This window comes from Strongylocentrotus purpuratus, unplaced genomic scaffold (genome assembly GCF_000002235.5).
Source record: "Strongylocentrotus purpuratus isolate Spur 01 unplaced genomic scaffold, Spur_5.0 spur5_scaffold_11, whole genome shotgun sequence".
Taxonomy (NCBI): Eukaryota; Metazoa; Echinodermata; class Echinoidea; order Camarodonta; family Strongylocentrotidae; genus Strongylocentrotus; species Strongylocentrotus purpuratus.
Window position 1 is genome coordinate 25,604,317 of NW_022145596.1, and position 12,838 is coordinate 25,617,154.

Below are 12,838 nucleotides of genomic sequence, written 5' to 3' on the forward strand. Positions count from 1 at the left end.
AATTTCCCCCTCCTTTTTCTCCTCTCCCTTTTTCTCTCCTCCCTCTTTTCTTCTTCTTTCACACTTCCCTTTTCTTTTTTATCTCCCTTTTTTTTAACGCCCCCCCCCCCCTGAATCCGCCGGTTTTCCAGAAACATTCCACCGTTTTCTAGCTATCATTTCCCCAAATTTCTGATGATGACTATTACTCAGTCACAACCTCACCTAATTATGTATCCGATATAAATATGTGCTGGCCACTGATTGGCTTGTTGTGGGCTGGTTTTGTTGGCTGCCTAGCACTTTTCCAAGTCGCCTCAAACAACTCGGCTACGCGCCGCCTTCTCCCGGCGCGCGCGAACGTCATGTGCGCTCCGGATCCGTACAACTTTATTCTAGACCTATGTTGCAATTGCTTTTTACATGTGTACTTTGTAATAGCATAGTACATACTCCAGCTGTTCACTATTCTTATACTCTGATGCTTTAGGCCTACTTTTAAAATGGGGAAATCGAAGAAAGGAAAGGTTAAGCAGGAAGTTAACCTGAGTTCGTAAGTATTATTTATAATTCCGTTGCATTTTGTCGAACATGATATTGATAAATGTGATCGTGATGCACTGCACTGAGTCGGTGTCACATTGTTGAGTGAACGTGAGTGAGCTAGGCTAGGCCTACCGAGTTTGTGAGACCGTGTGCTATGCCGGGCAAGAAATGAAATGAAATGAAAAGCGGCATGATTATGAACAGAATGAGTTCAATGATGGGCATAAATGGATGGGTGATTCTGTTTTTTCTGACGTTTTCAATGTTACTATCCTAGTCGGATAGGAAATCAGAATCGTCAGGGAAAATGCAGACGATCCTTATTTTTGCGGACGCGTCTGGCCGCGTTTACAAAGGCGATCTTCGTTTGTGCGAAAGATCTGTAGACTATCCATCACAGAAATTCACACTTAATGAATGACGTCAAAATAACCTGCATAGATTAGAAGGTTACGTAGGCTATTAGACATTACAAGCAATAAAATCAGAAATTTAAATCAATGCCTATGCCTGGCGAATTCTTTGATAAAAAACTGCCATTTGTCAACTTTCTTGCGGCCTGAGACTGAGCGCCTTACTATGGAATTTCGCTGGAATCTAGTGAATATTCTTTCTTGTTAGTTTTGTTTTTATTTAGACCCTAGTTAGTCTAGATCTCTATATCTAATTATCTGATTCTTAAATCCAGAGGTGACCCTCGAGAAGGGGATAATGATACTTTGAGGAAGTGCCCCTTCCCCTTGTGCCCCTTTCCCTTGTCATGTGTGCCACCATTTAAAACAGGCCCTTCCCCTTCTCATAAATGCCCCTTTTCCTCTATTAAAAGTGTTCCTTTTTATTTCAGATAAATACCTTCGATAATCCCCCTATTCAAATCTGAGAGATGCTTGTTTTACTTTGACAGTGCCCCTTCCCCTCCTGAAAAGTGCTCTTTTTATTTTTGATGATTGCCCTTTTATTTTGCCAAGCCCCTTTTCCTTTCTAATAAATGCTCTTTTTTCTTCTTATAAGTGCCCCTTCCCCTTCTCATAATTAACCCTTTTTCATCTCTGATAAGTACCCCATTTTTTTTACATGTGCATCTTTTTCTTTTTACTAAGACATAAGAGCCACTTCCCCCTTTCACCCCACATTAATGCCCCTATTGAAATCTGTCCCCTTTTCTTTCAACTAATGCTCATTTTCCTTTATTTTAAGTGCCCCTTTTTCATACTCAATAGTGCCCCCTTTCATATCTGGTCAGTGACTCTTTTAACCTCTGATAATTTTCCTTTTAACAATGATACATTCCCCTTTTACTTTCTAAATAAGGGACCTTTTCATAAATGCCCCTATCAAAATCTGATGGATGCCCCTTTTTCGTCGACAAATCTTTCGTCTTCTTTGTGCTTGGCTGATCGTCAACGAAACAGTTAAATCTTTTGTCAACTCTGTTTGTTGCTACGGCAGACAGCCAGCGAAAACGAAGATGTTAAATCAGATTGTGGAAATGCAATGCAAGCATTACTTTTAACAAACAGAACTTTGTTATTCCTGGCTCATTTTTACTAATTGAGGTGTCATATGAAAGGGCAGATAATGAACTTTCTAGAAATGTAATTATCTCTTTGAAATTCAGATACCACCCGCCAAATGAATTTTTGGTACCCTCTCATCATATTGTTTTTAATCACTCATGCATGAAATATGCACCATATTGGTCACATCAAATAAAAGAGGAGGATCTAAGCTTTACAAATATGTGTCATTTATTAATTATTATTGTGATTGAGTATTTGAGTTATGATAAAACATCAATAATTATGTTTTGTTTTTTCTTGGACGCACTGTAATGATTAAATTCAAGTGTGCAACTAAATTATCTTCTTCTTTTCTGTTTTTAGGGATGATGAGAGCGGTTTGAAGAATGAGATGATCCCTGATGCATCAGAAGAACTTGCATCTGAGCAACCGAAGAAGGTAAATGACCAACAAAATTCACTTCTATTTCTTGTCAGGATTTTTCTAAATTGAGCATGGCTTCCATGTTCTTTGAAAGTTGGTATTTTTGTTTTTTCTGTAGTCTACATACCTGTATAAATGCCAGTGTAACAATTTAATCACAAAAGTGGTTAATTCACTTCAACCAAGGCTCAATACAAGATGCACTGTATGATTTTACAAATCCAATTGTCCAGATGTATTCAGATTCTCTTTGTTCCATTTAAGGAACAAAGAAGAGCCAATAACAAGAAAGTTGATTGAAACAAATGCACAAATAGAATAGAGAGTGAAATAAGATCTTTCTTAGTTTTAAAATAATATTATAACCACATATTTTGAAGAAGAAACAAATTCTTTATCGATATGTCAATATCATAACTGTGAATGATGATGCTATGTGTTGGAATTTGTTTGCATTTGTTTGTGATAGAGCTATGCGAACCGTATTGTGTCAAAGCTTGTGACAGCACCATTGGATGATTCAAGATTACAGGCCTGGCAGGCCTTTGGCTGTTGTGAAATTGATATCATTGTCTGAACTCAAACTTGGTTTTATAAAAAATGTTAGGTATGCTCGAACAAGTTACCTCTAGATGCCTATGCCCTTTTGTCAAGATTGTTGTAAAAAATGTGATAAGGAAGTTCAATTGGACTTGAAGTATTGCTTCCAGATCAAACAAAGAATGGTCAAACAAAGAATTTGGAAGTCTTCTAATGATAGAAGCAACTTCTGCTGAATTCAGCAGTCTTTAAAGTTTAGAAGTTGTCATACTTTTGAAGCTTTTGGCAAAAAGCAGCACAATTCTTCTATTACTGACCATGTGCAATTATTTTCCACAAATTAAATCACTTTTTAGTTTGGACTTTCTCATAATTGTGTGTCTGATTGTCTACTAAATTTCTACAGTGAGACAACAGGGGTGTAACTCTATGTTTGTTCAATCAAAATCATGTTTTTATATCTTCGTTTTTTTCAGGGAAAGGACAAGAAAAAGAACAAGAGGAACAAATTGTGAGTTCTCATCTACTTCTTATGTATTCAATGTTTTTGATTCTGCATGCTATACAGTATATTACCCATGTATTTTTGATTACCGTAGTAATCACCTGGGTCGAGTGTGGCAAATGTAGATTAATGTCTTGCCAAAGGGCATTAGTGCAGCGGCAGGACTCAAACCGATGACCTTGTGATCCACAGTCCAGTGATTTATCAAACCGTAATTCATCAATCTGCTGGGATTGTAAATTTTGTCCTTTCTGGATTATTATGCCCCACTAATCCAATTTAATTGATAATGATTGTTCATTTCCATATATTTGTTGGTTTGTTTTTACTTTTTTAGTATTAATCCAAAATTGTGAATTTTATTTCTATAAATTGATTTGTTCTTTATTTAATTTCATGATGTCAAGAAAAAAACTGAATTGTGTCATTAATAGAAATGACGATGATCTGTTGGAAGAAATGGCTGCATTGGAGCTTGAGTCTGGAGTTGGACAAGCAGCCGAGGAGACACCTGAGACCTCGGAGCCTGCCCCACAACCAGCAGGCAAAAAGAAAACGGTGAGTACATACAGCTCAGTGGAAAATATAGGGACAGTGGGCGATTGGCCCAATGACACGCTAGGCCCGTCTTCATCAGCTCGAGATTGCCAAATATCCCGCTATTTGAACTATCCCGATCGTAAATTATCCAGTTAATTTGCTTTATCATTCCGAAGTCGCAGTTAAAGATAAACTTGAGTTCTGGTAATGCGATTGCATTGTGAAAGAAAAGGTGTGGAATGGATCAGAAAAGTTGATCATATAGCATGTAAGTAATGGTGTGTAATGCAAGGTTCTGGAGTCATCAAAATCATCATAAATTTGGCAGAGTCTTGGTAAAGTAACAATCACTTACACAGAAAGATGTATATGGGACAAGACACATGGTGTCGGGGCTAGTACTACCCTAATTTCCTTATCTTTCTATGCTCATTACTCAGCCAGTATACATTTTCTTCCAAAATTGTTTAGCACATGACATTTATCTGTTATCTTGAACATTCAGTGTTAGTTTCGTTAGATTCTGTGAGAATTCATTTTTTTTTTTTACCAGAACTCAAGTTTATCTTTAAGTGGATATTTGGTCTAGAAATGGAAATGGCAGGCTATTTGACAATCTCGAGCTAATGAAGACAGGACTAGAGACTGGTATTCTACTTGAATCTAAAGCATGTGCTGGATTCAAGGTCGGTCCAAAATCAATTTTAACTCTTTAAATGCCACAAAAATAATCTCCATGTGTCACAGTGTATATAACATTGGATAGATACGTGTATACCAAAGGCTTCAAGATTACTTGGCCTGTTTAGAGCCAGGCTATTTGACTGTTTCCAGCTCAAGATTAATCTATACCAGTGTTTAAAAACAATTGTCATGGAGCTGATCGAGAAGGAAATTGTTAATTTTGCAAAGCCATTGACAGACCTGCCAACCAGTACGATTTAGTCGTATTTAGTACGATTTTTGGAAGCAAATACGAAAAACAAAAAAACTTTTTTTCTTCTTTTTTTTTAATTAATATTTTGTGTGTGCGTCCGCCATTTTCAATGGCAAAATGTCCATTCTGTCCTGTAAAGTATCCTACAAACATCTCACATCGGCAATTTGGGGATGTTCATCGGTTCATGGAACACACCAGTCATGACGAAATAATGCATATTCAACCAGTGATCAATAAAAAAAAATCTTCCTGTAGGTAGAAACTGTAAGAGGCATTGATCCGCGTAACAATCCATGTTTATTTTCAAGAATACAACTTTTGTCAGTAAAATACAACTTTTGGGACTAAAGAATACAGTTTTGAACTCCAGAGGTTGGCAGGTCTGCATTGAGTTGCAGAAAGCAATCCTTTTGTCAGTCATTCCCTGCACAGGAAAGTTATGTATTTAAAGCTCAATTGAAATCTTGCAACAATTGGAACACTGACATTGAATGTGATGTGTCTGATAGGTTACCTTCTCCCAAAGAATCCACATAAAGGGAAAATCACGACCCCCTTTGGAGAAAAAAAAATGTTACATTGGTTTATCCAGATTCATGTGATGGATTTGCATGGTTTTTAAACATGAGCCCTCCACCCCCTTTCCCTTTAGGCAATCAGACTTTGTAATAAACTTCTTTTTTTTCTTTCTTTTTATATATAGAGAGGTGGTAAGAAAGGAAAGAAAGGATTGTGAGTATCCCTAGTTTATATTTTAATTTTGATTTGTTTCTGACCGCTTAATGAGAATTATTTAGCATGGAAATGTATCTCTCTCTCTCTCTCTCTCTCTCTCTATCTCCCATTCTTCCTGTCTCTCTCTCTATGTCTCTTATGTTCCTCTCCCTCCTCCATATTTTATCTTTGCATGTAGCTAGACTTCTGTTCAAGACTAACATAATTATTTTACGTTTGCATGTCAGGGTTATGATATATCTAAATATCAATGTGGAAAAGACTTTCATGCAGTAACATTTGAATATTACTAGAGTATTTTTGTGAACCTATAGGGCATTTTTTATATCTATTGAGCCCAACAGTCAGACATGTGTATATTAACTAAATGTTGATTTTAAACAAGATTCTTTTCTGTTATTAATAGTAGTTGTATAAAGAATGAAATAGATGCAATTTCTACCGAGAATGCCACATTGGGGTCAGTTTCCTCAAAACTGTCATAAGTCTAACTTCTTGGACATCCCAATGAAACATGTGTTATAGAATAAGCACACCATTTGATGGCATGCTCCTGAGCTCTGACTTATATAGAATTTCTTTCATATTGGTTCCTTTATTAAAATTGTTATGTCTTCAAACTTTGATGGAGTGGAAAATAGGTTAATTTAAGAGATAAGAAAACTGATTTGCACAGTCTGCCTTCATGAATACAATCTTGTCCCTTTTTTTCTTTTTAGTGATGAAGATGAGATGATGGAAGATATGGCTGCATTGGAGCTTGAGTCTGGAATTGGACAAGCAGCCGAGGAGACACCCGAGACCTCAGAGCCTGCCCCACAACCAGCAGGCAAAAAGAAGACGGTGAGTACAAACAGTTCAGTGGAAAGTAGGGGCTGTGAGCGATTGGCCCCATGACAGAGAGACTGGTATTCTACTCAAATCTAAATCATGTGCTTGATTCAAGGTCGGTCCAAAGTCAAGTTTAATTTTAAATATATATAATATTTTTTCCCCGTAGCATGAGAGTATTACTAATCGCTTCGTTCTCTTAATTAAATGTAATGTTAATTGTTATTGTATAATTGTGTTAAGTGGGGGCACCTCGGGGCAACGTGTCTGACTCCGCCGGTTGTAGCAACTACTCCGTAGATCAAGATACTAATCTTGATCTAAGGAGACACGAACCAACAAATTTTAACTCTTTAAATGCCTCAGAAATAATCTCCCTACCTCACAGAGTATTTATCATAGGATAGATATATCAAAGGACCTTCTGTCAGTCAGTGCCTGTTGTTTTGTGTGAAATTGCAAGTAGGACCCAACAACTTGAATACAGAGGAAAATTTGCCAAAATCCTACGGTGCATTCCGTTTTTGGCAAATGGGCGCTTTGTCTGCCTGGGAACATAATGTAAACCTAGCATTAGGTCTTGCCAAGTTTTGTTATTAGGTACTGTCAAATTTTGTTGCATTAACCCCATTTTACTATGACCCACTGGTACTAGGTTTCTCATACGCACAGTGACTGCCGTGGCAAATTTGTTTACAATTTTAAAAATCTGGCACGGCAATCCAACCTGTCAAGTTTGCCCATTCCGTCCCCCTGCGTTGTCTCACATCCATCCTGATTTGTCAACAGAGGCCTGAAACATGATTTTCGTAGCCGCAGGGAACATAATATAAACCTAGCATCACGTATTTAAAGCACAGTTGAAATTTTGGAACAATTGGAACACTGACATTGAATGTAATGTGTCTGGTAGGTTACCTTCTCTCAAAGAATTCACATCAGGGGAAAATCATGAACCCCTTTGGAAAAAAATATAACATGAGCCCCCCCCCCCCCCCCCTCCCTCCTCCCCTTTTAGACAATCAGTCTGTGGACTGTTTTTTTTTTTTTTAATGGACTGTTTTTTCTTTCTTTCTTTTTATATATAGAGAGGTGGTAAGAAAGGAAAGAAAGGCATGTGAGTATCCTTAGTTCATATTATGATTTTGTTTTGTTTCTTGCTGCTTAATGAGAATTATTGTATCCCCCGACGGGATGTAGACTGATACTTTGGATTCAGCAGCGTTACGCCGCTGTGTCATATTCTTGTGTGCGCCCTAACTGCCACATTACTTGACAGAATTTTTCATCCTGTAAAATCATCACTATTCTTTACTGGAATGATCAAACAAAAATCCTGTCAGGATGAAATTACTTTGTAATTTTTGTGCTTCATGATTGAATTCATTTAGTTAATTTATTTTGTTTAATTTACTGAATTTTAAATATTTTTGTTCAAAAGAAAGATTGACTCTTTGAGCCCCATACATGTACATTACACATTAAACATATTGGCAATTATTCAGTCAAATTTGCCAATTTCTTTCATATTGGTTCCTTTGATATACATTTTTTATTTTTTTCAAACTGTAATGGAATGAAAAATAAAATTCCTAGTTGCCAATTTGAGGAGGGAAAACTGATTAAGTTAAAAGATAAGAAAACTCTGAGCTGCACATTCTGCCTTTAAAGGGAACCAAAACCTTCATACTAAGTTACTTTTATTGTAAAGTTTAAAATATTTGAATAAAATCAGTTAAAATTTGAACAAAATTGGGCAAGGAATAAGGAAGTTAAAGCTTTTTTAAATGACTAGTCACTAGAGGGCGATATTCAATTTGATGCGTCATTTGTGGACAACTCTCCATGCCTTTATACTTCAAATTCAACAATTCTTTCGTTTTCTTTGTATTTATTTGTGTTCTGGATCCGACTTTATAACATGTGAAGTAGAATATCATTTTGCATTCTATACCTTGCTTTCAGGGGAGTAGATTATCTCAATCACAAGAATGAAGGAAAAACATGAAATTTGATGTACAAAAGGCATGGAGAGTTGTCCACGAATGATGTCATCAAATTTCAAAAAGCTTTAACTTCCTTATTCCTTGCCCGATTTTGTTCAAATTTTCACTGATTTTATTCAAACATCTTAAACTTTACAATAAAGTATGAAGATTTTGGTTCCCTTTGATGAATACAATCTCTTGTCCTTATCTTTCTAGGGATGAAGATGAGCTGATGGCAGAGGTTGCTGCCATCGAAGCGGCCGGTAAGGGAGGGGGAAAGAAGAAGGACAAGGAGGCTGTGGAAAACCACCAAGAAACCAAGGTTGCAGAACCTGACGTTTCCATGGAAACTGCCGATGCAGAGCCTGAGCAGAGTCGGTCAACTGGCAAGAAGGGCAAGGTAAAGAGGATCAATATGACATGCGTATGGACTTCTGACTATAAGTTAGTTAGTTAGTTTGGTAATCAAATTAATATATGTCTCAAATGGGCTGTTAAACCAAAGAAGTTTTAAGCAAGATTGGGTTGCACATAGTGAATTTGGTATTGAAGGATAATGATCACCAGTAAATATCTGGGACAATTTGAGAGAATATTTTATAGAGATTCTCATTGAAATGGCGAAGAGGATGTTGAACATCCTATTCTATTACAATACAAAGCTTTACCATTTCTATTACCGGTATTTCATAGCTTCTGTTCTTTATCTAACACGATGGACATTCTGTATTTGTTTCTTTGCAGAAAAAGAAAGGAAAGGGAAAAGATTGGTAAGTTAAAGTAAATGCCCTTGTAATAAATCCCATTTTTCAGCACGCGCATCAGAAGAGCACCTAGGGGGCAGTTAGCGTCCTAAACATTGGTTATCGGGAAGCGAGCGACATGCCATACCCATAAGGCAGTAGTGTAGTGGCAGACAGCTCTCCAATTTGTTTGTACCCACAAAATTACAAATTTGTAGAGGATCTATGATAATATGCTATCCATGATATACCCTGATTAGTGCCCAAGGGAGAGGGCGCTAGGGAGAAAAACTGAAATTAATGATATCCTTGAACACAACAAGGAGAAGAGTTGTCAGTGACCATGTCACAATCCCCTGACCAAATTGCCAATTTGAGATTCGCACAGATGTAGCGATTCCAAATTTTTAACATTCATAACTTTCTTACTATTGGCCCAATCTATTTCAAGCTGTTGGCATTCTGTTTCTCTTATTTTTCTGCTTTCATACAAATGAACTGATTATAGAGGCTGGATTGCCCTTGAATTTAGTACACTTTGATGATTACTGGCCAATGTTTATTCTGTGTCTTTTCAAACAGGAATGAAGATGAGCTCTTGGAAGACATGGCTGCCTTAGAAGAGGGAATATCTCAATCCAGTGAGAACGAAGTTCAAGAAAAGACTCAAGAGAAAGAGGTCAGCTAAGAAAATGTTTTTAATTAGTGAATTGGACCAAAACCCCTCATCCTCTGATAGATCCTTACCTGTGTTAGAAGACCCTTCTCATTGGTGCAAAAAAGATTTCATTGGAATTTGATTGTTCTAAATGAAGAAGTATCATTCTTTTTTTAAAGTCATTATACTTATTTCTCTTTGTCAGAAAAAAAATGCAGCAGATTGCAAGTTCCTTAAATTGTCAGTGATATTATAATCTTGAGTTCTCATAATGAACAAAAATAGATTTTAACAGAATCCTGCTTAATTATCATGGAATATTTCAAGGAGAAATGAATACCATTTAAAATTACTCTAAAATAAAATACATAATTACTGAAAAATTAACGTGTACAAAGCATTCCATGAAATTATGGGAATTTCTCCCAGGCCACGTATGTTGTCTACCTTCAAGAGTTGCTTTATTTGTAAGATATCTGGGTCGACAGTTCTTGAGATAAGTGAAGTGGTTTTCAGCAAGTTATTGTTGATTTGTTGACATTTAGAAAGCCTATACTTGTCACAGCTTCCTATCAACTAGACTTTTTTAACATACTTCCTTGAAATGTAGCTTCACTGCCAGTGCTCAAAAAAAAAATTAATGTTAACCCTCAATGTGTCGGATTTTTGTATACCAAACTAAATGCAAGATCTCTTTTCAACCGTTTCCCATGTAATGAAATGCCAAAATGACTGTTGGATGGACTTATAGAACAATATAATCAGCCATGCCGGCAACCCACTCTGAACAATACTTTAAGCCCATTAATGAATCCATCATTTTAGTCCCAGCTGATTTTTTCGAGGGTTTGGCAGCTTACGGGTTAAAATAATGACACTTTTAGAACTTTGTTTGTGGATTAAAACATTTGTTCGTGTTCCTAACACAGGCTGTGGATACCCAAGACGGTGACGAAGATGCCGGCCCAGTCATGAAGACCGCTGCCCAAAAGAAGGCCGAGAAGAAGGAACGAGAGAAGAAGAAGAAGGAGGCGCAGAGGGAGGAAGCAAGAAGGAAAAGGCTGAAGGAACAAGCAAAATCAACTGAAGAAGAGAAACCAAGCGACACCAAGGAAGAAAGGGGTGATGATGATGGTGCTAAGCCTAAAGAAGGTAAAATCTATCAATAATGAATAATTAGTTAATTATGCTGAGAAGGGAAAGGCTAAAAGAACAAGTCAAAGCAACAGAAGCAGGGGGGAAAATGTCCATTTGAGGTATTTGGGGACAAAATAATCATCATAACAAGAACAATCCCTGGGTAATTCTATGAAAAAAGCAAATTTTAGGTGAAAATACAAGGTGTAATTTTAACATATTTCTTCTATGCCAATGGAATGCAGATCATTTGACCTTTGTGGAACAATATCTGGATTTTGTTTAATTTTTTGATATTTCGACCCACCGTGTCAATTGTCTTACCCATATATTAAATTTCACTATTTTTATTATAAAATGTGGTTAATTATGTAAAAAGGGATTTTCAGAAATTAATGCTGTCATTATAACAAAGTTAATTAAATCTGGTTAGAAATTTTACATCTATTACCTTTTAACTATGTTTTCAGGTTCTCCGACCATCTGTCTGTCCGATTTCCGTCATTGCGATATCTCAAGAACCACTTGAGATATGAACTTCAAACTTGAAGATAGTATGTGTCAACATGGAAACATTGCAAAGGAAAAGGAAAGAAGAGTGAGAATAAATATGTAATATTATGATCTTGTCTACTTTGTGTGTGTGTAGATGAAGGAGAGCCAAAAGAAGATGGGGGAGAGGAAGAAGAGGAAGAAAGTGGCAAGAAGAAAAAGAAGAAGAAGGGAAAGAAAGGCGAGGAAGAGGAGAAGAAGAAGAAGCCTAACAGAGGTCAGCTGAAGCTGATGCAGGAAGCCCTGAAGAAGATGAAGGACGATGAGGAGAGGTTGCAGGCCGAGGAGGAGGCCAAGCAGAAGGCTGCCGAGGAAGCAGAGGAGCTCAGGTTGGAGAAGATAGCACTGGAGAAGGAGAGGAAAGAGAGGCAGAAGCAAAGGAAAAAGGTCAGTGTATACTTGTCCCCTTGCTCTCTCTCTCTCCCTCTTTTCTCTCTCTCTCTCTTTTCTCTTTCTTTCTTTCTCTCTCTCTCTCTCTCTCGTTCTCTCTCTCTTCTCTCTCTCTATCTTTTTTTCTCTCTTTTCTCTCTCTTCTCTCTCTCTCTTTTCTCTCTTTCTCTCTCTCTTTTCTCTCTTTTCTCTCTTTTTTCTCTTTTTCTCTTTTTTCTCTCTCGTTCTCTCTCTCTCTCTCTTCTCTCTCTCTCTCTCTCTCTCTCTCTCTTCTCTCTCTCTCTCTCTCTTCTCTCTCTTTCTCTTTCTCTTTCTCTCTCCCTCCCTCTCTCCTTCTCTCTCTCTCTCTCCTTCTCTCTCTCTCTCTCTCCTTCTCTCTCTCTCTCTTTATCTTCCTCTGTCTGGATCAGTGATGCCCCCAAACACTTCTGCATTTATCATCTGTATGCCTCTGCCTCCAAAGTTGGTGTTGAATACATAACAGTGTATGTTTCCAGGTGTCCCATCCATCCATCCATTCATCCGTTCCTCTTTCTAGGCTACTATTAATCTAACAAAATGAGTAAAAAAATCTACATTAAAGTGAGTGATATAAGTATCCAAATACATACCATTTCACTGCTTCATCTTGCTATGTATTTTCTATCTTAGGACAAGTTGGTGTTCTGTTGACTTTAATCGGGATGCCAGATTTCAGGCAAAAGCCTGAATCAGGCCCTGGCAATTTATTTTCAGGCCATAAATTAGGTTGTTTTTTTGTGTACAAAATAGCTCATTCTAGGTGATTTTCAGGCCCTCTGATCAATTCTA

The 12,838-nt window shown here is 37.2% G+C and overlaps 1 protein-coding gene across 1 annotated transcript in view; it reads left to right on the forward strand.

Annotated features, from left to right (window-relative positions):
- The first annotated feature begins 327 nt into the window (after positions 1-327).
- The window catches only part of LOC763128 (eukaryotic translation initiation factor 5B), a 34,183-nt gene continuing 21,672 nt past the window's right edge, over positions 328-12,838 (forward strand). Inside the window, exons 1-12 of the mRNA XM_011679544.2 lie at positions 328-532; positions 2,409-2,484; positions 3,486-3,520; positions 3,949-4,072; positions 5,698-5,726; positions 6,449-6,572; positions 7,649-7,677; positions 8,765-8,948; positions 9,293-9,318; positions 9,874-9,970; positions 10,879-11,101; positions 11,736-12,025. Coding sequence (XP_011677846.2) covers positions 483-532; positions 2,409-2,484; positions 3,486-3,520; positions 3,949-4,072; positions 5,698-5,726; positions 6,449-6,572; positions 7,649-7,677; positions 8,765-8,948; positions 9,293-9,318; positions 9,874-9,970; positions 10,879-11,101; positions 11,736-12,025 — 1,287 coding nt within the window. The 5' untranslated portion in view covers positions 328-482. The remainder of the gene's footprint in view (positions 533-2,408; positions 2,485-3,485; positions 3,521-3,948; positions 4,073-5,697; positions 5,727-6,448; positions 6,573-7,648; positions 7,678-8,764; positions 8,949-9,292; positions 9,319-9,873; positions 9,971-10,878; positions 11,102-11,735; positions 12,026-12,838) is intronic.